Source organism: Zootermopsis nevadensis, unplaced genomic scaffold (genome assembly GCF_977971745.1).
Source record: "Zootermopsis nevadensis isolate Lab colony 2312 unplaced genomic scaffold, Znev_1.0 Znev_ptg000058l, whole genome shotgun sequence".
NCBI classification, from domain to species: Eukaryota; Metazoa; Arthropoda; class Insecta; order Blattodea; family Termopsidae; genus Zootermopsis; species Zootermopsis nevadensis.
Window position 1 is genome coordinate 141837 of NW_028259189.1, and position 27231 is coordinate 169067.

Consider the following 27231-nt stretch of genomic DNA (forward strand, 5'->3'; position numbering starts at 1 on the left):
CAGTAAAGTACTTAAGTAAATTCCTCCCAAAACATTTTGCCAACAGATAAAGCTGCCAACATTCTTATAAAATCTGTGGGAGATAGGAGTTGAAGGAGACTGGATTTTGTTGGCCCGGTGGAGGGCTTTGGGTAATTCGGTGATGAACCTTCGGGTTTTATAACCCATCTAGTTAGTTATGTATAAAAGATTAAAGAAATTGATAACAATATATTATGTTTATTTTATTTGATAACGAGTTCATTCTACGTCATTTTTTACACAAACACACATAACTATGACTTTATTTTATTCTATGCACCTTTCACATTCTGAATTAATGGAATTCTATCAATCTGGCATATAACAAAATACAAGAGAAACACTTTCTTCGAAATACACAGTTGATGTTCAAACGTGATACTGATCTGAAACTGAAATCAAAACATCGCGGTTAAAAAAGCTTGAAAAGAATTTGAATACACATAAAATTTCAAACTGATTTTCACAATAAGGACATTTAGGACAGTAATGCACTTGACAGTTTCTAAACATTGGTGTTATGTACGTAGTTAGCATTCCAGCTTCATCTTTGGTTCAATTCTTAGACCAGAGTCTGGTTATCCTGAGGTCCTCTCAGTCTCTCCAGGCAAATGTTAAGATAATGTCTTAAAATAGCAGTGACTATTTCCTCCAAATCTTCATAGATTGGTTTGTCACAGTCATCCTCCCCTTCAATGCCATACAACATATAAAGCGACTTCAAACCTATGCAGTTACCTCCAACTTTAATTACAAAGACTGATGACTGTAGCAGTCCTGTGTCTGAAGTATTCACGAAGTACTTCTGACTAGTCTTGCACATCCGACATTCTCGGCAATGGTTTTCCTTAATCCAATGCAGACAAATGGTACCAGGAAATAAGCTATGAATGGCTTCCATCCATTTCTTTCCAGTTCACCTTACACAGTCCTCTCAGTTCATTAAATGATAACCACAAAAGCGTATAAACTGTAGCTAAACCATTGTAACTGAAACAACTGAACTATCTTTAACATAATGAGAACCTTCATATTAAATCTGATGCAAATTTCCATTATGAGCCAATTATAGAAATAATGTCTTCACATGCACCGAGTTTCCACAATTTGTTCAATGACTACCAATAATAAACACCCGAGAACAGTAGTAGGAATTGAACTAGGTCTTGGACACTTCACGATATCTCCACCAGTCTCGAGGAAGGAAAAAACCTGGGAACTTATGTGAAGAAAATCAATGACCAGAATAAAATCTTAGTTTTCAAATGTCTTTCTTACAGGAATAACTTAAATACTTTAAATCTAGATCTAGAATTTATATTACTTACCTTTCTATACAAAATACATAGGAAAGTCCTTTATAATCGCTTTCAAAACAGAACTTTCAAAGTACTTCCTCTGCTCGTTTGCAAGATTTGTCAATGTTATCTTTCTCCTGAAAAGAGAAAACAAGATGATTACTTTCATATTCTGTAGAATAAAGATAGCCTGATCTGCCACCAATATTCCAGTCCCAGGACATAACACATTGGGGAATTCCAAGGTTTAATGGTAACAGGAAAGCAGATCGGTGTTTAGGTTAATTTTTTAGGGCACATTTTCTAAATATTCTTCTGAAGGGATCTTCACTGAGTCACATAACCAGGGCCGTGGAGTCAGAGTCAAGTAATCAAATGGCATAGGTCTGATATCTTGACTACTTAACTGCTGTAAACAGTGTGACTATCGTGAACTCAAGGTCCTTCAGACTGAGAGAAGCATTATGAAAATAAAGTAAATAATTCTGTTTTTGGTCACTTACATCAAAAGCCAAATGTTCTATAGAAAACAGACTATAGGTAATATAAGACCCACAGACTTAAAGTTCATAATATCATTGATGATACTAAATAACACAATGAGAGCTCAACCATTCCACTTATTTGCTCATGACTGTAATTTTAAGCAATATTTCATAAAACCATAACTGCTGAATACATCCTTATACCCAAATGATTTAAAGACTGTGCAGGAATTCCAATGGAATATTTCGTACTAATTACAAAATCACCTTCATTACTAGAATATAACTAATTTTTTCTCAGCACATACAATACATGGGTTTCTAACAGATATACTCTTCCTAATAAAATATTCTTACTGTTTCTATCAGTGTAACTAGCAGAGTCACTATTACTGTCATCATCATCATCGTTAGCATAGTTATTTCCACTCAGATCAGTCACTGTGTATCTTAGTATATACAAGAGTCAATAAACACAAAATTCTTGGGTTTGCAAATTGATAATCACCTAAATTGGACAAATCATATTGATGAACTGATACCTAAGTTAAGTGGCGCATGTTACGCAGTTAGATCACTGTTGCATGTGAGAAACACAGACACACTCAGATCAGAATATTTTGCCATTTTCACTGTTTAATGAAGTATGAAATAATTTTTGTGGGTAATTCATCAAACAGTAAAAAAAAATTCACTTTACAAAAGAAAAGTATTAGATTATTGGCTGGTGTAAAACCTAGAAATTCATGTAGAAGTCTGTTTAAGAGATTTCATATTCTCGTTAATGAACTTTATTGTAAATAACCAAGAACTCTTTCAAACTAATTCTGCTGTACACAGTGCCAACACAAGGAATAAAAATCAGCTTCATAGACCAGTTGCCAACCTCTCATGTTTTCAGAAGAGTGCATATTATGCAGGGATCAAAATTTTCAACAGTCTACCATCAAATCTCACAAGTCTTGTAAATAAGAAGGAGCAATTTAAGGTAGCATTAAAAAGACACTTAATTACACACTCCTTTTACTCTGTCGATGAATTTATGTTGTTTACAAATAAGTAATAATTTTTTCTTGTGTATAATGGGTAGATCTATTTGTAGCTTATCATTTCTCTAGGTGAATACTTTGTTTTGTATTATGTGACATTTATATAATAGTATGACTTGTACTTGTATAACATGTATTGTATTATTATCACTTATTCCACATCCTATTGTCATCTGACTGTCTTATGGACCCATGGAATGTAAATAAATTATTCATAGCAAGATTTAAATGTTCTCACAGCAGCAAATATGAAGATGGCTGTCATCTGGATTGCTACACCACGTAGTCTTTTAGAAGTTCACTAATGTTTCAGAGGTGTTTAGTGCCTCCATCATAAGGATGATGAATGATGGAGTGTTTCTTATTAACTTCCCTCATATGCAATATCATTTAATGGTCCATTTTGACTTGGTTAAACTTTAATTTTGGCATTTCCACAATTACACACCACCTACATGAAAATATCAGACCACTGAGCCTATAAGAGCTCTGTTAATAAAATTATTGGAAATCATTTCTGATAAATATTAGGACCTTGATCCTATATATGTCAATAATTTGTTAATAAAGCATCACGTGCCATTTTCATTCACTTTCCCACTTAACCTTGATAATCAAAGTGGATAATAACTATACCAAGGATGTATAGATTTTTCAAGCTACTCATTTCTTTTAATTTCATAACAGCAGTTCTATACTCACCCATCGAGGTACACACGAGCACGAGATGCAGCCAAATGTGCATTGTATGTGGGAACTGGATAGGACACACTGCGTGTGCTTCTTGAGAACATATGACATAAGTAATATGTAAGCTGTTCAAGATCATCAGTTGTCATATTATTATCATCATTCCACAACAAATGATACTTGGTTGGTCGACTCACACCCTGTAAAAACACATTAACAGCAAAAGTTATATAGACTGTAATTGACAATCTATTCCAATACCAGTGAGAATATTATAAAAACATTAATTTTAATAATTTATTTCAATTATCATTAGTCCGTCTTTGTGGATGACCAATTTTCCTTTGAGCTTGGCATTAACCTTTTAAATACTTGTTGCCAGAATACTGGCCGCCGTATGTGAAAGCTTAGGCATCGCTTACTAAAACTTGGTCTAATTCAATTGCACACTGGATATTTAAAAGAATACAGTAAAGTTAATGAGTTTGACACCCAAAATCCCAATCTAGCAATTTCTTCCTGCTAATATATGTAACATAGGGAGAGGAGTATGCAACAAATAAAACACAATTTTATGTGATATACAAAAAGACTAGTTACTTTATATCTTCATATACAGGCAAATAAAATCATTCTTAATAACTGAGTTTTTATGTGGAGGTTCTGGCTTAAAATATAATAATACAATTTATTTTATAGTATTCTGCACTTTGACACCTTTATATGGTAATTTAAACCAGTGGTAAGATAATGAACAAAGTATTTAAATTCTATGCAATAAAGGTTAATAACTTCTTAAAGCGTACAAGTCCCTAATGATCACTAAAGAATAGCCAAAACCAGTTGGCTGCTGTTTAAAATATGTTCAATTTGATGTTACTGAAGTAATTAATAATTATACTGAAGTATACTGGTAATGGAAACTAATAATAAATATATTACCTGTATGCTGGCATGGCTCACTAAGAAAAAGTCCAACTCAACAGGGTGTGTGATCTCAGAGTCAACCACAGTACCTGGGGGTACGTTACGGTTCTTCCCATCTTCATCCTCCCTACGTGTGGGAAAAAATCTAGTATGATGTCGTTTCTGAACAACAAGAAATGTCACCATTGGTTTGTATCCTTGCTGCACTGAAGAACAGGCACGTCTAACAGCAGTCAGCTCACTATTCAAAACCTGTAAAATAATAATGTGAAACAGATAAGCTTTTTCAGTAAAAATTTCTTCTTGGCCAAACAACATAGACAGCAGTATTATAGAGAAAAAAGTTGTTTAACCAAACTCCATATTAAGAATAAGACAGGATAGCTCAGTAAAATGGCTGGATTCAAGCTCAATGACTGGGATTCAATTCACGGTGGCAATCAAAAACAGACCACACCAATCATACAACAATACTTATTTCATTTAATTCTACATTGTATGTTTGGTTACAATATAAAGAGAAAAGATTTAAAACTACTAAAGTACAGTAGAAACTGCAAAATTCCCTCCCGTGTTCTCTCAAACTCACATCAACCCCTCAATAGGAACAACTATACAACAGACAATATACCATATTTACCCAATTATAAGACAAAGTTTTCTTACTTTATTCTCATTAAAAATAGGGGTATATTATAACCATAAAGAAAAATGTGTAAAAGATTGATTCAGTGATATCTCGGAAAACAAGACATAATACAAAAACTCAAAAACAGAATAATTTATCAATAAGGCTATTTCAGAAACAGAAATCATTACATTCTGCTTACTCTTACTGCCATACAAACTAGCTAACAAGTTAATGAAGTTCTGTATTTTTTATGCCATAACTATCAGAAGACTGATAACATTATCACTCGTGTTGTCACTTATCAGAGATCACAGAAACCATTTGCGCTGTAAATTATCAGCATAACATCAGGTAAACACAGTATATTGTCACCAAACCTGAGGACTCATATAAATTCATTATTTAATTCCCCTCAATCCTGTAACTCTAAAATATACCTTTGCAAACTCTCCCTCACTGACACCATCTCTATAAAATATTATCCTGTTTGGCAAATAATGTGTGACGTCATGGAAGTACAACAGCTGGTCCCTAATAATAGCTTCCAAGTCTTGAATGATCTCAACTTTCGGAGGCTGCAGTCGAATCTGAATGTTGTATTTGAATAATGCTTTTGGATCATGACTGGCACACACCTGCAAAAGGTACAGAAAAGTTGATTAGATTAAAATAAAGGAATTTCTACAGATAACACAGCAAGACCCCTGATGATCTAACAAAGTATAACATCTACTGCACACTTGTTTCTTGCATCATCAAATTAAAAAGAAAAGTTTGGGTCTGAAATGAAGTTCCATCTCATAACCAAGGTTATGTTTACATCCTGGCTAGTTTGGCGTACCTCGTCAGGAATTATGAAAGGAGCAATGGTGCAATGACCATCAAGAACTTGGAGGAAAGCCTATCATAGTGACCTTTTGGTATCAATTTCAATTCTATTTTGGATAACCTATCTTCATTCACTATACTGCAAAACCATTTATCAGTATTTGGTTTTAAATCTTCTTGTAATTTATCAATTTTACACTGACAACATATTCCCCGTATAGTGTACACATACAAAACATCCATAAAGTTGCATGCAGTGCATTATCATCACAAAGAGTCTACATGCGCAGCATGGCTGAACGTCAGTTTCATTTCTAAACCACTTCACTTGAATATCAAGTGTGTCACACGAGACAAGACAGCACACATTCTGTGCAACATTAAGGAATATTTATGATCATTTTTAAATAACCTAGCCTTCAAGTTCAAGTTTGCACCAACAAGGAGCATATGAAAATAATCTCTGATCTTCAAACTTGTGGATCTTGTAACTTTATTTTTGGATAATACACACAAGTAAACATCAACATTAACATAGAAAAATAACATTACTGCAAATTAAGTGACCAAGTAACCATTTAAATACCAACACATGGTGTTAAAAGATAAAATGTGTAATGATAAACAGATAAATGCATATTATATTCAAATATTTTAAAATACATTGAAGCAGCATTTGATATATTTCTGTCCTAGTTCTTTAAGAGGTTCACTAACTCTGTTTCCAAGAAGATACTCACATTTCTGCTGAACCAAGTGTTGCATACAAGAATCTGTGTAGAAGGAAAGGGAATTTTATGCTTGCTTACATTTCTATCGCAGTGACTTCCCTAACAACTTAAAAATTTTATCCACAAAAATGAGCCAGAGTTTTATTCACAGGGAAAACTCTTTATTTTTGATAACCAATCAAACGGTTAATGCCCATATAAATCTGATGAATTCGATTCAAGAAAAGAATGCAGACCGTGTATGCACATACTTACAGCAACAACAGAGGGTATATCTTTTTGATCAGGTGAAGGATGAGTCACATCAGCTCCAAGTATCATTACAGGAGATTCAAAGAATGGCGGCCTGAGAACAAAGGAAAACTCTTTCATTTCTTATCAAAAAAAAATACTAGTTTTAATCATAAAGCCAGCTGTAAGCTGAAACTACAGCACACTTAATTTTTGTTACATAAACAAAGGTAATCTCAATGCTATTATATGGACACATGTTAGACACACATTACTGGGGAGGCTCTTTTAATTCATGCGCTGAGTTTAAAAATACAAGACTCCAAATAAATATTATGTTGCAGATATTTAAATGCTGTTGCCACTTACACAGGTGGTTGTAAAAGGGATGGCAATTCATGGCACACTGTGTGGTAAAGGCAGCACAAAGCACAACCACCTCAAATCAGACTGTTCATCCAGAATAAATAATGAATTAAGGTTATCAAATTGGAAGGCCTAAGTTAAAATCTTGTATTTAAAAACTTCAATGTGCTACCTGTGAAAGAAGACCTGCGTCATGTATTAAGACAATAATGTTCGGCCACACACTTCTAACAGTGAAGATTATTACACTTAATGTGGCACTACATGATTCTTATTTGTTTCCAAAGCTTTCAAGGGTATGACATGTATTTGGATGACGATCTTCACGTATAAGAGCAGCACTTCAGAATGTAATAAGTGGAGGCTATAAACAGGTACTTACCACTTATATAAAGTACTTGAAGGGAAGTTATGGCACTGAAAGAGGGTACTCAAAGGCAATAAAGTGGCACTGGAAAGCAGTAATGACTAACAAAGTGATGAGAGGTATTGTGCACAAATTAAATGAACAGCCCAGGGTCTGATACACACCTCAGAGACGGCAACAGAACAGATGAGCATTGATCAAATAATGAGTGGCAGAAAGAAGACAAAGTACTCAGTGCAAAATTTGTAATACTACCACATATGGACTGTCTTGGGATTGAAACTGGACTTTCATGTTAAAAAGCCTTCTGTTCACAAGGTAGAAATCATTTTAAAATTTAATTAAAATCAACTACTTATGCCCAAAAATATTACTACATCTCTCCAGAGAAGAAATACATGAGCTCATGTCCCAGTTTCCTTAAAAAAGTTTTACTCACATTTGCAGCAGAGCAGGTGGCTCACTTTGTATTTTACCTTAAACATAGCCTACAGAACACTTCCAAATCATTTTCCAACCCACAACGATCCCACCACTTGACACTACATAATCTATGCAGTTGCAAAAGTATCAAAGAGGGAAAGTTGACTCAAGTATTTAATTGGAAACTGGAAATAAACAGTACAATATCTTTTCCTGTGGTAAATACAGTGTAATTTCAAAACATTAGTCAGAATGTAGTTAATGTTCAGTTTCAGATATTTACTTCAGTCAGAAAGGAAAATTAACTGGACGTTTATGAGAAAGTACAACAGATAAACAAACAGAGAGGAAGAACTAAATCTTATGGTTGTAGTTATGGATCCCTTAGGTTAAATATTATGTAAATATGTAATAATATGATAAAAGTTACTTCATAAATGAGACTTACCTTGACACAGATGAAAGTGTGTGATTCACTCCATTCAGTTTTGAATTGACTTTCAGAAGAATATTGGAACATGTAGCTTCATTCATACGTTGCATTGTTGTTGACTTTATACATTGAGTTAACACTCCAACATTCAGTTCTGCAATTTGCTTCACCTTGGCTACAACACAGTTGAAAACAAATGTTAATTCATACAACAAAACAAGAAGACCACAAAAATTATAATAAAATAGAGAACACATTTCTTAATCAGTAAAGTTGTACCAGACTATACAGCACAACATCCTGTAAGACAGTAATATTTATGTTTATATGTCAACAATTCCAAACTTTGAGGTTATATCAGGCAAAATTAAAATATTCAAAATGTGTATCAGCCAAAATTATATACATACATGGAACACTAAAGCGTATAATTATTAATTTAGTTCCTGCTAGCCTCACCATACAGACCAAAACATTTCAACAGACAAAAGTTAATCAAAGAACCTCTTATTTAAACAAGGGTGGAAGAGTGCTTTATTCATACAATAGACCTCTTACCATAACTGTTTTTCACATTTGGAATCACAACAACAATCAGATCAACTCTCTGTTTCATTGAAGTGAAGAATTCCTGCAATTCAGATGTATCCCTTGCTAGAAACCGCAAACTTCGTGATTGCAATGGACGTGCAATATTCATCCCAAATTTCTTCCCTGTTTTCTGCATTAATTCTCCAAAACGCCTGCAAATTTTAATTTTAAATATACAAAACCATTAATGAAATGGAAAGAATAGGATAAATGACTGTAGACTCAGTGGTAGTATTACATAAACAGAAGACAATAACTAGTTTTCCAACTGAATAGTCACTCTTTAATGATAATTATTAATCATTCTATTCTTGGAACAGTGTATTTCAAGTCATCTGATTTAACATCATCTGTTCTATTTTAGTCTACTACCTTCTCTGGAAAGATTTTCATGAAACTAAAATGAAGTGCATGCCATTAAAGGACACCCCACCTACTTCTTAATTTCCTACTATCAGTAACACTGCCGTGGTGCCACAACGTCTGAAGCTGGGGTGACACAAACACCTCATATGCAGGCACTTCAAATATTGTGTGCCATTTAATTTTTAAAAAGTATTACTTCCATTAAGGCATGTTTCTTTAATGTTCAACAATACCAGGTAAGTTTCGCAATATATATATTTGTTTTGATGGCTATCAGTTGATTAACTAATGGAGATGAGCATGAGGATGTTTTACTCATTTGTTGTTTATTTAATGATGCTTTGTGCTGTGAGGAGTTCCAATTAGAAACAGATAAACATTTTACTCAATTATTTTCCTTATAAAATTAGTTGATTTGACATTGTTATTATCCACTCACTTAAAAAGTACATAAATATCATCATGCAGGGTGATACAATAATACCAAAAATTAATGTGTGATATATAATACATATCAGCAGGCTGCAAGCTGAGAACTATATGATTTCATTCTAATTTTTTTCAACCTATTTAGAGCAAGGGGTGGTGACTTTCTCTGGAACGAGATACAACTTATATTAGACCAACACTGATATTTTTATGTCCCATTGTTTGCAATGGGCTACTCTCCCAATTTTTAATTTACACTAATGCTAAAATCATGATACAGAACAAGAATTTTGAAGGAAATCAGGCTTCATAAATTCTTCCAAAAACTTCTTATTAAACAGGCTTCTACCTAATACATGTAAGTTCTGTAATAAAATAAAATATGTGAATTATAAGTTGACGGTGAGTCAGATGGCTCTTCAAGTACTGTATTAAGACAAAATTTAAAAAATCATTAGATGAAAAGTATTGATTTGTCTATAAACTATTATCATCATACTCATCTACTGATATTTCAGAAGTACTTGCAGTCTTACAACAAAGCTTTCTCACCTCAATCTTATGTATCACATTATATTTCATAATTCTCTGCTAAAATCAAAGCAATATAATTGCCATCACATTTGGTTAATACTCACCCGAGTGCATCTTCTTTTACATAACTGTCTAAGTTGAGAATTATCCAAGATTTCAAATTACCGCTGATAACAAAATTTGATGCTCTCCACACACCACTCCTTGGTATTGTAGGAGATCTCTGATTCTGAAAATAACAATTCTATTTAAGTCCATTTTATGTACTCTATGTTAAAAAACACAACTGTACAAAACTGAACTGGAAAGATGTGAAATGACATAGTCAAGGCCTAATCTAAGGTACTATCCCTGTATCTGCCTGGAGGGACTGAGGAAAACTACAAAAAACCCAGTCAGGATAGGCAGTCTCCAGGCCAAGATTTTAACATGGGGCCTCCCAAATAAAAAATAGGATTGTTAACCACTTAGCAATGATTTTCATTTTAAACACTTTCAATGTATGTTTTTAAATATGTAACGTATCTCATCTACGTATTTAAAAATGAAAATTTGTAATGCTGGATCCAACAAAATATTTTTAAAATTTTATTACAACCTACTGATAGCAAACTATTCTACAATAATAATCAAAATTACACAGTGACCTTCTGTTTCACATATTTTATATTTTGTAAAATGGAAGCCTGAAGATGGTCTATTATACTGAAACATGTTATTCAAAAACATACATCTGTGATAATAACTGAATTATTGTTGTATGTGATGAAAGACTACAAGTTACATTAAACATATTTGTGTAATAAACCCCAAAAATAAAATGCTTGAATATAATATGTCCTTGAAAAATGAACAATGTTTACAAGGAGACTCACTATATGAAGTTTCAATTAATGTACTCACTTCATATTCCAACTTCGGAGCATCCAGGATCCGAGCACTTACTTCTTCAAACTTTCCTCCAACATAGAGACCAAATTCTCTGACACATGGGTCTTCATTGAATCTCACTGACCTTAACTGAAATAAAACCAAAACACACTCAAATATGTAGTAAATGCTGCATAGCTTGAACAACAACAAATTATGCAAAATTTTGAGGATGTCAAAGATACATACATTACTTAAGTATGTACTCAATCGAAGCAACCCACAATACTTTTGTATATAAAACACAACAACCACATATTTCACTACATTCAATGTGTGTGAAACCAACAAAGTTAAGTAGCATTTGAGGTTTTCATGGCGGTGATTCTGAAAATGGCTGTCTTCTGGGTTGTTGCACCATGTAGTCTGGTAGAAGTTTACTGACATTTCAGAGGTCCTTGCTTCTTCCATCATCCAGACTACACAGTGGAACAACCAGAAGACAGCCATCTTAAAATATAAAGTTGTTAAAATACTAATATTGTACTTCATCACATAATTCACATTCTCATTTTTATGTTAAAGCAACATCAAAATTGAAAAGTAATACTCTTTGAAAGACACAAAGGTTACAAAAGTGTACTTTACACCACACACTGCTTAACATTATCCCCTTAATCATATATAGGAATAGTAATTGATCCTTCCATTTGCTATCACTATTCTTTTCACACACTCACATATTTATCCTCTTAATCTGCAAAAGTGATACAGTTACAGATTACACCACAGAAATGCAATACTTAATTTTTAGAGAGCTCACTAATTCACTTCCATCCACAGAACATACTTTCTTCTGATGTTACTATAACAACAAAGTAACTTAATACATTATGCTGGGTTGAGTCCAAACATTCATAACGTTCGTAATATTCATTACGAGAACTTGAGATGTATGAATATGAAATGGCCTCTAATCATAATTCACTCCATGACAAATTATGATCAGCCCTTCTCAACATATATGGCAGAACATAAAAGTTCATACAATAAGAGATACACGGAACCATGATCTTTGCTGAAAAACATGCCAGACGGATGCCTACAAATTAAATTTCAGGGACAAGATTGGGTTTGAGTTGGACCATGGACTGAAGTTCGGTGAGAAAGCCCAAGGTACCCTCAGGAGGAGTACACCCCACAGGTTCTCCACACCTTTCCTGCTGATTAGATGTGTGAGCACACATACTATCCAGATCTGGGGTACCAAAAAGCCACACGCTATTTATCCAGAACAATGGTTTATGGTCAGACCTTTTTTGAAGAGAGCACAATTACAGGCATCATGTATCTCATCAAATTCCAATAGTGGTTAATGCCACAACTGTTAGAAGATTTTCCACAAGAGGATTCCTAGTTCCAGCAGGATTGTGCACTGCAACTCTGGCATTTGGAAGTCGGTGACTACCTTAATGAAAACCTGCCTTGCACGTCGCCTCCCAGAACCCCTGACCTGACACTAATGGGGTTATGCAAAGGATGCAGTTTACTAACCTCCTCTGCCACACATACTTCATGAATTAAATACACATATCCAAATTCAGTGGAAGTTGTGACACCTTGGACAAAGTGATGCAAGAAATTAAATAATTCCTTTATGTTTGCCATGTGTTAAATGGCTTCCATATCGTAAACCTCTACCTTGATGCAAACTAGAAGGTTACCTTTTTCATCTGTATGTCGTTTCATTGTACTGTCACTTGTAGTATTTGTTCAATAAATTTATGTAATGGTGTCCAACATTGAAATAGTCCAACGTAGGTAAGAAAATACTGGCACAATGAATGTGTTTTGTGCTGCTCATTAAACAACACTTTTTTAATTGCACAGTTTATATAGAGAATATACTGCTGAATGAGAAGATATAGAATTTTGAATTGTGAAGGAAGTTGAAGTAACCAGTCATGCATGGCCTTGTCTTAAAACACTATCCCAGCACTTACCTGGAGAAGTTGAAGAGAATTACTAAAATCTCAAGCCACAATAGCTAGGCCTTGGACCAAGAACCTCCCAAATATTCAGCAGAAGTACTAATCACTCAAGTGTGTGTGTTTCACTTTATGAAATGTGTGTTCAAGTCATGTACAAAGCAAAAGTTCAGAATGCAAGACATACTTGAGGTAATTTAACAAAATAAAAAAACAATATCAGCTACAGTAAGAAAGACAACCAAGATAACATACCATGTCCATTATTTTTTGTTTTCTCTTATCAGTGCTTGTTGCAGTATGCCTTATCATTGCAGAAGTCTCTTTGTTACTCATTTTCTTATTAATCACTTGATGTTTTGAGATTGAGCACAACTGTAAAAAAGAACTGCATTTCAATGTATGATCACAGCAGATTCATAATATCATGAAATTTATCAATGCATGTTCATGTAAATTACAGGTTTCAAGCAAAGTGAAATCATTCAGGAATATGCCCAAAATGTAAATCTTAAACACATACTGCTTTCCAAGAGTATCCCAAATAAAATTCTGCTTGTATTTCTTGCTTCCCCACCTGATCTACTTTTTCAGCCCCCTGTAACCAGAGCTTTCTTTGTGGCAGCATGCACCAGTAAGGAATACCTGCAATTTTGCTTTAAAATATAAAAAATAAAGATTGTCAAAACATGTTAAAATTGTCAGACATGCCATAAAAGCTGTGCCAGTTCTTTCTAGAAATATGTCCTGGTTTTAACTAACTTAGCGATACAGAAAGTGTATAAATCATTGTTTAACTCAGTTCACAAACCACTAAATATATTTTTCTTACATCTGGTACTCTTAGAACTCTGTTTTTAAATATTTGAAATGAAGCACTGTAAATATGAGTAAAAGAACACAAACACCTTCTAGTGTTTTGAAAAACAGACTGGGAGACCAAGCATGAGGACAGACTAAGTGAAAGAAGACATACAGATACAAGAGGAGAGTGAAGAATGGAGAAGGTTTTCTTATAAGACAGTCCACACCAATGAGAGGAAATCCAAGGAATAATCAAATACAATAAATGGAACAGCAAAATTTACCATCTGTATGGAAAGGAAAATCCCTTTCTACTACATAAAATGACAATAATGTCAGCTGTATTAAGAAACAGTCCAAATACAGTCAGAGAGTAAACAGTCCCACCCTGTTCTATAGGGGCTGATTTACAGTGCATAAAGAATCATATATCAATTCAAAACAATGTTTCTTACAGTGTAAGACTGTAATCTTGAGACTTTCGGAGTGAGGAATTGGGGTGAAGGAGGAAAGATAACATCAGCCTTTAACACTTTGGACTTCCTGCATTCCTTGCAAGTCTCAAGATTACAGTAGCGTACTATACCTCTGGTGGAAGATATATTGGCTTTTCTCTCTTAAGTGAACCAACATGAAGGCATGGAAGATGTGGAAATCTCAGTTGTATACGCTTGACATGGGCAAAATATTCTTGAACTGACATCGTTTGACCGTCATCCAACTGAAATCTTTATAATAAAAAACATTACATGTAAATCAAAATATTCCTGTAACATCATAAAATATACTCATAATGCAATCCCAGGGAAACTAAATTTTTACCATTTTAAAAAATTTTCTGTTTAACACAGATCCCTATTTCCAGGAAAAATAATTTAAGAGATTTCAACAGATGGTAGAAATTATCAAGGCAAACTTATAGCTATCATATTTCTCATTTCATATAACTGCACATGTGAAGTCAGAAACATTCCTGTACATTCACAGCTATCTACTGATGAAAAACATGTGAACATAAAGATATGACTGTAGCTCACAAAAGATTGAACATACCGTAATTTTGCTGGACATTCAGCAATTGCGTTTACCCTGAATGTTCGCTTGCTGGTTGGGTTGTTAGGGATCATGTAATCAATCTTTAAGTCTGAAACAAATAAAATTCAATACCAACAACTTGTATACTTTTAGACTGTCACACATACAATGAAGGCACTTGACAGGACAGGACATCAAGCTGGCATATGTTCTTGACCTCTGCATTACATGGGAATGATTCGTTCAGCGGCATGCCCTATCCAAGCTTTACCCCTGCAGAAAGGCCCATCTACTACCCACGGGAAAGAAGTCTGGGTGGGCTACAGAGCTGGTCTGGATGCAGGGACTTGAAGAAAAATCCTCTGCCTCTGCTGGGAATCTAACACTAGTCATACTAAGCTAACTGGCTATATTAACTTCTAAAAGAAGTTAGTTTTAATAGAGGACTCTGACTGCAGTTTCATTAAGCTTTCAGAAATGCTATTTAAACTAGAATTCAAAACCTTCATGCAAAAAGGAGATAACTCCTATGTACCAAATAATGTTGCTGCTTAGTAGGACTTGAGATTTTCAAGGTGATGAGCATGAAGATGACTGTCTTCTGGGTTATAGTGCCATGCAGTCTGGCAGAAGTTCCCAGAAAACAGCCATCTTCATGTTATGTTATTCAAATAGCTAAACCAACAGTCAGATGTTATAGTGTGAGGACACAAATCTGTATGTAAATAAATTAACAATAGGCCTACACACATTGCTGAGTATTTAAAATAACTTTGTCCCTCCTGAGAAAAGTATATAATGTCACTTCTCCTCTTATGCCCACAATTTAAAAGACCAGCATATGGTTAGCACGGACCCTATAGTTCAAAAACCTTACTTGAAGAGGCCACATTTGAAAACCTTAAGAAGTGAATTTTAAAGGGACATAATGGTCCCTGATCAACAGAGTTTTCAACCATATTATTTTCTTCATAACTTTAAGTATTTGAAGTTCAGTGTTAACTACATGTTCCACCTTTTTTAACAATCAATATCTCTTATAATTTGCATTTATGGTTTTAATAATTCTCAGAATAAACAGCAATTATTTCCTTACACAGCATTATCCAACTGATCTCTGTAATGCTTTTGCTGTGAATAACAATGCTGACAATGAGTTTGTTGTGGTTTCCTAGCAACTTGTATTAATTGTGTTCATAACTTTTTGATCTTTGGAGAACATTATTTTAAATGTGAAAATTCAATGTTAATTTGAAAATGTATTTTGCAAAATGAACGTTTTACTTGCTTTTAACAGCTCATATATGAACACAGTTCTGTTGAATGTGTAAACTACATTTCCAAAGAAAAATATATCTCTTAACTACAGGTCTTCCTTTTCAATAAAATTGCTTCGCAGTCTTATGGCATAATGTACTGGCTTGGTACTAAAAGGGATAATGCAGTTTTTCAGTAACTATTCTCAACCTTACCACTGATATAGTTCTTGAAATCCTCCTTCTGATTGTAGTTCAACTCACTGTGATCTTGAGGTCTGCAGATTTCATAAATGGCATCCACAACATTTTGTGGTGATGGAAAACCTTTATGTGTCACTGTCAAACATAATTATCACAATTAAATCAGAAATAAATGTCACAAATAAACTTAGTGCTGCAGTATGATTACTTCAGTATTCATACTCGTCCACCGATTTTACAGTTCCACTGAAGGGTTCTACATAACAGATGGCCAATTTTTAAAAATGTACATGACTATAAATTATTTTATTTTACACAACTCTGCAAACTTTATCAAGCTTCTCAAAATAAGCATCACATACAAAAACATTTACAAGTAATACATATATCCCATTCACATCTACAACTTTTATTTCAAATCTTTTTAATGTGATATAATTTTAATTCAATACAAGGAAAAATAATTTACAACTTTATGCAGAAAACCTGTAAGTCATTAAAAATCATGCCAAGTTTCGTATTCAGAGCTAAAAACTGGACCACCAACCCAAAGCTTTTGATAAAAAAAATGCCTTATTTGTCACCACTTATGTGCTTAGCCCCTTTGGTGCCAAATTATTTTAAAGCAGTTGTACAAACTGTTGATAATGAGAATGATTTGAGATTTCCACAGTGGTGAGCATGAAGATTTCTGTCTTCTGGATAATGAATTTCATTGGAAACAATTTTATGGCCTGGATTATTTAAAAAAGAAGTGATAGACCTTTTTCACAATTAACCTTTATAAAATAAAATGTTATTCACAATAACAAACGAAAATGAAAAATGTAACAAATACCAAGAATTCATAACAATGGAAAAAATATTGCTTATTTTTCAATAAAAGCTCATATGTATTCTATGTTTTCAATGCCTGATGTATTTTGTTTCCCAAAGAATGTTCAGCAGCCTGTAGTACACATGACCCATTAATAATAAACATTACTATAAATCTTGGCACACCAGCTCAGAAAAACACCTCATCTTAGGCAAACACAAAAGTGTCTTTTTCAGTACCTGGTTATGTATTTTGGTGCACATGTGATTCTGTTTAGAGTTGACATTTAACTTGCAAATATGCTTACTGACAATATCTGCAATAAATTTTTCATGGGGTTGAGTAATGATGTCCAACTAAACAAGGTACCTAAAAATATAGAGGGTAATGCTAACACTAAGACAAGCCCCTGTATCAAGTACCAAGTATTACCAACCATTAAATATACTGACCATCAATGTTCACAAATGGCTTCCAGCCCAAAGTGGCACTTTGGAACATTCCATACCACATTTCAAGTCCATCACCGAGTTTCAAAATTGTACCGCTTGGAGGAGTATAGAATGAGCGTCCAACTTGCACAAACCTAACAAGATAAACATTAATACCATTATCTTATTAAACACAGAAAAGAAGTTTCAAATTAAATTCTTCATGCACCTCAACAAAACAGCGACATGAAATACAATCATCACTGAAGCGAACTTCAGGGTTGAAGTCTCAACAGGTATGAGACTGTTAATGTCCTGCATAGTCACACACTTCACTGACAGTATGGAACACTTTTTAATCAATAACTGACAGGATACAACAAAAGAACTCAGAAAAAACCCACTTCAGTAACAGTTTATCCACCATAAATCCCCTGCAGACCAAGCCTGCATAGCGAAAAGACAGCATCCGACTGTCAAAGAAAAACACAGAATTATCTTCTTCTTAAATGCCTCATGTTATACAGCGTTCAGTGAAAGAATTAATGAAATCGGGAAGTAGTAGTTCTGACATATTTTAATGCATTATACCAGAATTTTGGTGGAGAAACTCAGGAAAACCACAAATTACTTAGTCAGAAACCAGGCTAAAGACTCATTATGAACTCACTTCAAACTCTAATAGATTTCTTTATTTCTCATGCTTCAGCACTTCATGTCTACTGCACAATTTACAGAATTATACTGCGATTACATCATGAATTCTAGTTGATATATAGGAAGCAGCAAAGCCATATTTTTAAGTATCTTGTTGGGAAAATGAGAGAAAAATATGAATGACATGCCAATAATGAGCTGATTACTGGTACTTCATACAATTCGTGTTTCTTGTTTAACATCTGAAGAAGCAGAGCTAAATTTTAGAACGTCAATTTATTTACTGATACAGTGTTTTAAGGTAAAACTAAAATCAAACAAAATTATACTCCAAGATAAAACTGACATAAAGCTGAAGCAAGGAACAAGTAAACAGAAGATTTAGCAGTTTGTAAATACACTTCAAAAAGGGAAAATCCTTTCAGAATTCTAATAATGTATAGTCATGAAAGGTTTGGAGAGATAAAACACAGTTTATAACTGGTCTAGCCAATGAGTCTGCCATGGACCCCTGAGTTCAAGCCCAGGGGGCAAGCACACACAACTAAGCTGTAAAACGCAGGTATCCACATGCACTCTGTACACCATATACCTGCTACTCCTTTGAAAAACCTAAGTACTGAGCAGTTATTTTCCAGGAATCTTTCAGTAAAAAGAGGGTAGGGAAGTGGCAACTGGTAGAAACAGTCCCAAACACTTGGGAATAACAGAGTTGCATTGTGGCCTAGTTGGCAGCAATCCGAGAAATTAGAGTGGATTCATCCTCTTTGTAAAGCTGGCTGTGTTCTTTCTGATAAACATTGTGTTGTACGTACGAGAATCATCTTCATCAACATTAATAAACCATATACTATATAGTATATACCAGTGTTAACAACTGTGGCAAAACTTGACGCTCCTGCAACCTCACCACTTCACAGCAATTTTCTACAATCCAGCTGGTGATCATCCTTATTCCCCATGTTAACCCTGACAGGAAAGAGATCTCACCAGTAACCCCTTTTCACCCACACAGACGCAAACATACCTACCAAAGACCCATCCGGCCCTGCACAAACAGCACTGTTGTAAGTTAAATCATTGACAACTCAACGCTGATTGATAAAAATGTACTGATCACAGAAAAAAGTACTTTGAACAGAATCAATTGGAATTTTATATCACAAACTATTATTTAAAATGCCATAGAAATTTGGGATGAAAAATTCCAGTTCTATCATCCTGCAGATTGACCCTTAAACCAAAAAATCTCTCTACGAATAATAACTAAATACATGCAGAGTTTTTACAATATTCATATCCATTTTAATCAACATTCATAATTATTTTGCACGTTTTAAAATTAACTAACAATTATCATGTCACAATCCTCCTCAAGTTCATGATCAAATCTCAGCCAGGTTTTCTGGTTACCATGATTCAGTGCTTTCTAGCTCTTCTTGGCCCTGCAGGCACTACCAGTGAGTATCTTGAGGTAGACATCTTTCAAGTCTTTACATACTTTCATTCACTTCATTTGACACTACACAATCTCTGTAACTGACACAGTATTGATGAATACCTTACAGACCAATCAGATGTTTCTGGTACACTAAGAGTCACAAAACAGCTAATTAACTACTTACCCATGCAAAGATGGTGCATTGCGCAGCACAACATCCACAGCCTGAATAGCTTTCTGTGGGATTTCCAGTGTACGCTCACTGCTCATATATGTAGAGAGGGATTCCAAATTAACTTGAGATGTGTATTTGATGGTAATCTCACACTCTTTAACCCTAACAGATTCATCATCTTGCACCGTGAAATGATCAGTTATCTGAAAAAAAAAACACTTCAGTACTTTGCTACAGAGTATCACAGTACCTCTTTCAATAGTTGTATGTACCACAATGTTCAGAACTGAAGACTTATAAATCTTACAACAAATACACAGGAAAACCAACTTTTTTAATTAACTCTGATATGGCAAAATTTGAGACTTTCATAATGATAAGTATGAAGACGGCTGTCATCTGGGATGTCGCACTGTGTAGTCTGGTAGGAAATGATCAATGTTTCAAACGAGCGTACTGCCTCTATCATAAGGTTTATGTCTTTACATCCACATCAACATTACCAGCAGCAACAGCTTATTGTTGTTAAATTAAACCAAACATACCTCTGGCAGCTCTCGAGTACTGTACAAGTTTTTCCTCCCATCAAAAGCTGGATATCGATCAGGAAAGTTTCTCCGCCTGAATTCTTCCATTGCACGTCTGAAATAAGAGATTATGTATAATTACACAAAATGTTATACAGTTTCAACAGTAATTCTAACAAAACTAGAAACATACAGAAACATGATATATTTATAAGCATAAAAATTCAATACAACATACACAATCTGCATAACATACATGTTTATAATAGAAGCAACCTAGTCTTCTACACTGTGCAATAACATTTTAACACCTTTAATCTACCAAGATTCTACTGAGGCATAATAAAACAGCAAGATTTTTTTACATTACAGACCTAACTACTTTGGTCTTAACAATGCTAGTACCTGGAAATGTCATGAACTTCAAGAAAGCTAGATGCTACATACTATAAGTTTATATATCAACTTATATAATTTGAATCTTTATTGTTATACAAAACAATGTACATAACCTCAAATCAAAATATCTCTTATGACAAATAAACATAGTTTATATAAAGCGCATGCAATGGACCCACACCTGAAGAATTTCATGAAAGTCTGACTGAATAAAGCTGTGCAAACAGTTTATCATTAATAGTTTTATTAAATAATGGAACTGTTCTTATCAGATCACTACAGTTCATACACTAACCAAAGATCCTCATTGTATCCTCCAAGTGTGGTTACAAATGCAACAATCAGTGAGGAAAAGGTTAAGCTTGTGACCCTTTCAAGGCACCCTCACAATTCATTCTGACCCACAAGTTCAAAATCACTGGACTAGAGTATGTATTGTTACAAAAACAAAAATTTAGGACTTTTTTAACATGCATCTACAAATAATGCTATAATGGAGACAGCAGTCATTAATTCAAAATCACAATGAGAAAGGACCTGCTTGCAATGTACTGTTAAATGAAGCAACACCTGGCAAACCACATTACGTTTGGTCCCTAAAGTTTTGGCTAGCTCCTAAACTTGTAATGAATTTTACAAACACTGACAATGTTGACAATAACAAACTGTAAGTATATAAGCAATGCATTTATTCTACCAAATTGCATAAATACAAAACATAACATTCAGCCTCCTACTTATTAACAACAACACACAAATTACTGTGAGAAAATTAACATCATAGTATTCTGAGTTATCAGAGAAGCAAGTCATTAAAAGTTTTAATATTGTTCAAACTGACCTAAACAAGATAGACAACAGGTAAGAAATTCATTTTTGCTGCTAGCTACACAAATATCCATGGATGTACAAAGTCTTTGAAGGCAGAAAAGTTCAGTATTTGTTAGATTTAAATGTATTGGTATTATAGCAAACACATTTTCACACGCAACATATCTTCAAAACATCGTAAAAACTGATTTACTTCCTAGATTTGTGGGTAAGATAATTTAAAAAAAAAACAACAGTGCATTGAAATATGTACAATTAAAATCTTACCAGTTACCAAATAATGCAAATCAGAGTGAATTATTGTAAAACTAAATATAACCATTTTGAATCTAACGTTAACATAATTATTATTCATTATCCCATAAAAATCATACAAAGTTTACCTGTACATATCATATGCAAACTATAATGGGGCTATACACACCTCAAAAGTCTTTTTGGAAATGGTGACGGTTTAAATTCCACATCATAATGAATTGCAATTTTGTTCCGAAGCTTTGACAAGTCCAGTGATAAATAGTTGGTTTCTACAACAGTTTTTCTTCCTTTCGTCCCACAACCTGTCCTATTTGGGATCTTTAATGTCTGCATTCCTTTAGTTATAGCTGCAACATCAGCATCTCCAGTCTGTTGCTTTACAGTGCCTGCAAGTTCATCAATGAACAACAAAATATATTTAAAATTTATAAATACTCTTTATTCAAGAATATAAAACTGAGATCAGTTCAACATAAGGATGGAGTTCCAGGCTGAACTCATAAAGGTTATTTTAGTAGTTTACAGATGATACTAATATTATTATTTCACATCCAGAAATTGCCTGTTTTCAAAATTACATAAATGATGTCCTTGTTAGATTAAACAAATAAATTGAAGCCAGTAAACTCACATTAAATTGTGACAAAACAAATTTCATGAAATTTTGTACTAACAGCAGAACTTGTGTAAGTCGAAATATATGGTATGACGAGTAGATAAAATAATGGAGGAAATTGATTCAAATAAAATTTCTTGGCCTACAAATTAATAACAATTTAGACTGGAAAACACATATTCAATACATCATCCTTAAACTAAGCTCGGCATGTTTTGCTATAAGGGCATTTGCAGGACTCATGAAAACAGAAATTTTAAAATTAGTTTCTTTAACCTACAATCTGAGGTAGCAGTCCACCTCATAGGGCCATATCTCAGAAATGGCCACCTTCACTATTGCAACGGTACACAGTGTAATTAATAAATATATTAATAAGAACAGAAACTGTTTTCTACCCACTAATGGATAGGCTGTAACAAGATATACAGCTACTTGTGAAAGTTCTCAAAAAGTAAAAGGTCACAGAGAACTGGGTCTCCTTAATATTATATCAAACAAGACAAAAAGTGGCCACAGCTTACCGTTCTTCCTCACCATGTCAGGACCAGAATATCTACAACAAAATATAAAAAAATTACAACATAAATATATATTAATTAACTCTAAACTTGTTTCAAACGTTAATTTTTATCATGAAAGAGATTATTAATCACAAGCAAATAAATGTTGTCACATAAATTTTACAATTTCACCCAAAACCATTTCTTCGGTGATCTTACTTTCTGAGCAGGCAAGATTACTGGATTTCACAAATCTGAATTTAAATGCTTTTATGTAGGTTAGACTTAAGGTTCCTACTCAACTGCGTACTTTTAAGTGCCAAGAATAAAACAATCTCTCAATGACATGGATTTTAGAATTAACTTTTTTCACAATTCTCTGCAGCAAATTTTACATTGCTAAAAATAAATATGTTAACGTGGATACCTTTTAACAATATTAATAAAGTACCACTTAACCAGGAAGTGAGTACAGACCGATTGATATTTGATACTCTTGCCACGAAGATGTCAACTGTGATCTTCAAGCGTAATGACAGCACCAGAACCCAGAAAACAACAACATTCAATACATTCACAACCAAATGTGGCGAAGTCCTTATCACCCCGCCTTTATATTTTGAGTTTCTGGTTCAAATTTTTACCAGGTTAACTGTTGTAACATTTTTTCTGGGTTTCCTCAGGGCCTTAAGCAAATGGTAGGTTAGTCATACATAAATCTTCTAAAAATTGGAAATATTAGTTACATGTAAAATATAATTTACCTGCAAGTGTTTGTTGTATTTAAAAATGGGCAACTAATAAGCCCATACTTGATACTATCAAAATTCGCAATTCCAAATCTGAAACATTTATATTTGACTAACTAGATGGCTTACGGAACCCGAAGGTTCATCACCGAATTAACCAAATCCCTCCACCGGACCCTGTCCCGGGCCAACAAACTCCAGTCTCCTTCAACTCCTATCTCCCATAGATCCCACCTGACATTATCCTCCCATCTACGTCTAGGTCTCCCCAGAGGTCTCTTCCCCTCAGGCTTCCCAAATAGTGGACCCAACCAACCAGATGGCTTACCGAACAAGAAGGTTCATCACCGAATTAACCAAATCCCTCCACCGGACCCTGTCCCGGGCCAACAAAATCCAGTCTCCTTCAACTCCTATCTCCCATAGATCCCGCCTGACATTATCCTCCCATCTACGTCTAGGTCTCTCCAGAGGTCTCTTCCCCTCAGGTTTCCCAAATAGTGGACCCAACCAACCAGATGGCTTACCGAACAAGGTTCATCACCGAACTAACCAAAGCCCTCCACCGGACCCTGTCCTGGGCCAACAAAATCCAGTCTCCTTCAACTCCTATCTCCCATAGATCCCGCCTGACATTATCCTCCCATCTACGTCTAGGTTTCTCCAGAGGTCTCTTCCCCTCAGGCTTCCCAACCAATAACCGGTGCAAACCTCTTGTCCCATCCATGCGCGCTACATGCCCCGCCAATCTCATTCTTCTCGACTTAATCACCCTAACAATGTTGGGGGAGGAGTACAGATTTTTAAGCTCATCATCATGCAGTTTTCTCCATGCCCCATCGTCTTCTCTCCTAGGCCCAAATATCCTCCTCAACACTCGATTCTCAAACACCTGCAATCTGTGCTCCTCCCTCTGAGTGAGAGACCATGTTTCGCACCCACACAAAACAACAGGTAAGATTATTGTTTTGTGTACTTTAATCTTCAGCTTCTTAGAAATCAGACTTTTATATAAGAGATTAGAGCAAAGCGCTCTTTTCGGAGCGCATTCTCTAGAGTCCTTGTCTTTCCTTCTCGATAATTTCGCGTTTTTCGTCTATCGGTTTCTGTTGATATTTAATATTTCGTTTGTCAATGTAAGTCTTCCTTCGCTTTTCTTTATTTGTTGAATAGGTCTGATGTCTTAGTTCTTTACGTCGCTGTTCAGAGGCCAACTGTTCTTGGTAAGACAACTTTTTACGTCCAATCCCACCCTTGCAAATCTTCGCCTGTTTTTCTACGTGTGTCGTTAATATGGTCTCGTTTATCAATGTAAGTATTCTTTCGCTTTTCTTTATTTGTTAAGTAGGTCTGATGTTTTAGTTCTTTACTTCGCTGTTCAGAGGCCAACTGTTCTTGGTCAGTCAACTTTCTACCTTCAACCCCACCCTTGCAAATCTTCGTCTTAAAATCGATCATAAAGTCAGTTTTCATAAGAGTTTTCGTAATCGTAATATATCGAACGAGTATCAGTCTACCTTGTTGAAGTTGTTGCTGTTGGTACTTCAAGTAGTTGATAACGTTTTCTTTCACCTTTCTTCATTTCTTAAACAGTTCTGACGTTTTAGACAATGAAAGGAAGGTAGCTGAATGTAATGTAATATAACGAAATGAAATGTAATGTAATGAAACACAATGTCAAAATTATTTAGTCTACGACGCACTTTTTTTACAACCGATTCACAGCTCAACTCTTTCCGCAATGACGAAAGCGGATTGTTGACGACAATATATACTAATGCAACAATGCCGAGTAAACAGATGACGTAACAATTAGTTTCTTAGCTAACATAACCATTGTTGTCGATCCATATCAACAATGTGTAAACATGGACCGACAACAATGGTCAGTTTGCGTGCATTGTTGTGTTACATTATTGCCGTCAACAATCCACTTTCGTAACAAGATGGATGACATTGAAGATAACATTACATTACATTACTTCCATTTATGCAAATTGGGAGGTTAAGACATCAATTGGGTGCATTTGGGATACTGGGACAAGTTATCAATGTTCCAGTAGATGTTAATAATATGGCAACGCTACTACCTAGAGAATTGGACGATGATTACAGTTTCAACGTCCATATAAAGAGAAACTTGATTCACAAATCTACGTATCTGGTAGGAATAAAGTATAAAGGAAATATTTAGAATAAAGCCAATACATAAACTTCCTTTCCGTATAGACGTATTTACGTCAAAAAGGATTCAGGAGCCATCACCCTCAAAGTTACTCCCATATTAAACTTCAGTTACTCGCACCGACGTTGCTGAAAAGGCTTGCGGTAAATGTTACATTTCTCAACAGAACAAATTGTAAGATTTGAGGTTTCCACAACGGTGAGTATGAAGACTTCTGTCTTCTGGGTTGTTAACCGACGTTTCAGAGGTCATACTGCCTCCATCATCTGGGCGATGAATGGCTGGCAAGTTAGTGGTAGGAAACAGGCACAGTCATATACAAAGAAACAGAACACATGATATGGGAGAAACGTGTAGCACACTAACCAAACGAGGCAGATGATTCACTGGTTGCAAGCACCTTGAATAGAAATTCTGGGTCACTGGTGCCGGTACCAACTCTCTGGTATCAGCACCAGAAGGTCAACACCTCCAATCATAAAACCCACCACTGTACACAATCCTAATCTAGTTGTATCCACCACTCACCTTTAAAATCTATCACCACATCTCTCCACCTGTTTCTTTATATTTCAAGTGGCCGATTTTAAATCAGTTTCCCAACAAAAATTCTGTATTTATGTCCTGTCCCTCACATCCAAACTATATATCTGACCCATCACAACCTGCTACATTTCATTACTGAATGAGTGTGTATATCATGAAGTTCCCCAAACTATTTCCAAAATTTGTCATATTCATACTTTTAACATGAAACTTACTTCTATTTGTCATAGCTATTCCTGCACATTTAAATTTTGAAACAGTTTCAAATTCTCCATTGATAACATTACTTGTGTTTCTATGAAATGAATCTACGGTTATAGGCATTCTGATTATGATCTGCAATCACTTTACCTGTTTCTCGAGACTTCCGCTCTCCTCTATTGTTGACAACATGTCGCTATCATCTTCTTGTGCACCAAACATTTCCTCACATTCTCTAATCTTGGACATCAATTCTGAAAAATTTCATCACTGAGTTTCTGTTCCTGCTCATACAGAAAACGTTCCTCTTCCAGGTTGTTTGCCCAATAGTCCTCACA

At 34.7% G+C, this 27231-nt stretch overlaps 1 protein-coding gene across 2 annotated transcripts; it reads right to left on the minus strand.

The window, feature by feature from the left end:
• Positions 1-203: 203 nt before the first annotated feature.
• LOC147871325 (protein argonaute-2-like) lies at positions 204-27231 on the minus strand. 2 transcript variants are annotated; one of them, XM_087339937.1, is made up of 20 exons: positions 27044-27231; positions 23234-23265; positions 22260-22479; positions 20624-20720; positions 20088-20281; positions 17827-17960; positions 16570-16692; positions 15116-15206; positions 14649-14790; positions 13514-13633; positions 11304-11420; positions 10505-10629; positions 9039-9223; positions 8496-8655; positions 6916-7006; positions 5539-5736; positions 4486-4722; positions 3556-3743; positions 1350-1456; positions 204-413 (listed from the first exon to the last, which is right to left on the minus strand). In XM_087339937.1, exons 2-19 carry the CDS (start codon positions 23247-23249, stop codon positions 1354-1356), a joined length of 2541 nt encoding a protein of 846 aa, XP_087196063.1. In that variant the 5' UTR covers positions 23250-23265; positions 27044-27231; the 3' UTR covers positions 204-413; positions 1350-1353. The 2 variants fall into 2 exon arrangements, with proteins under 2 accessions (XP_087196063.1, XP_087196062.1); XM_087339936.1 differs by lacking the exon at positions 27044-27231 and adding an exon at positions 25479-25706.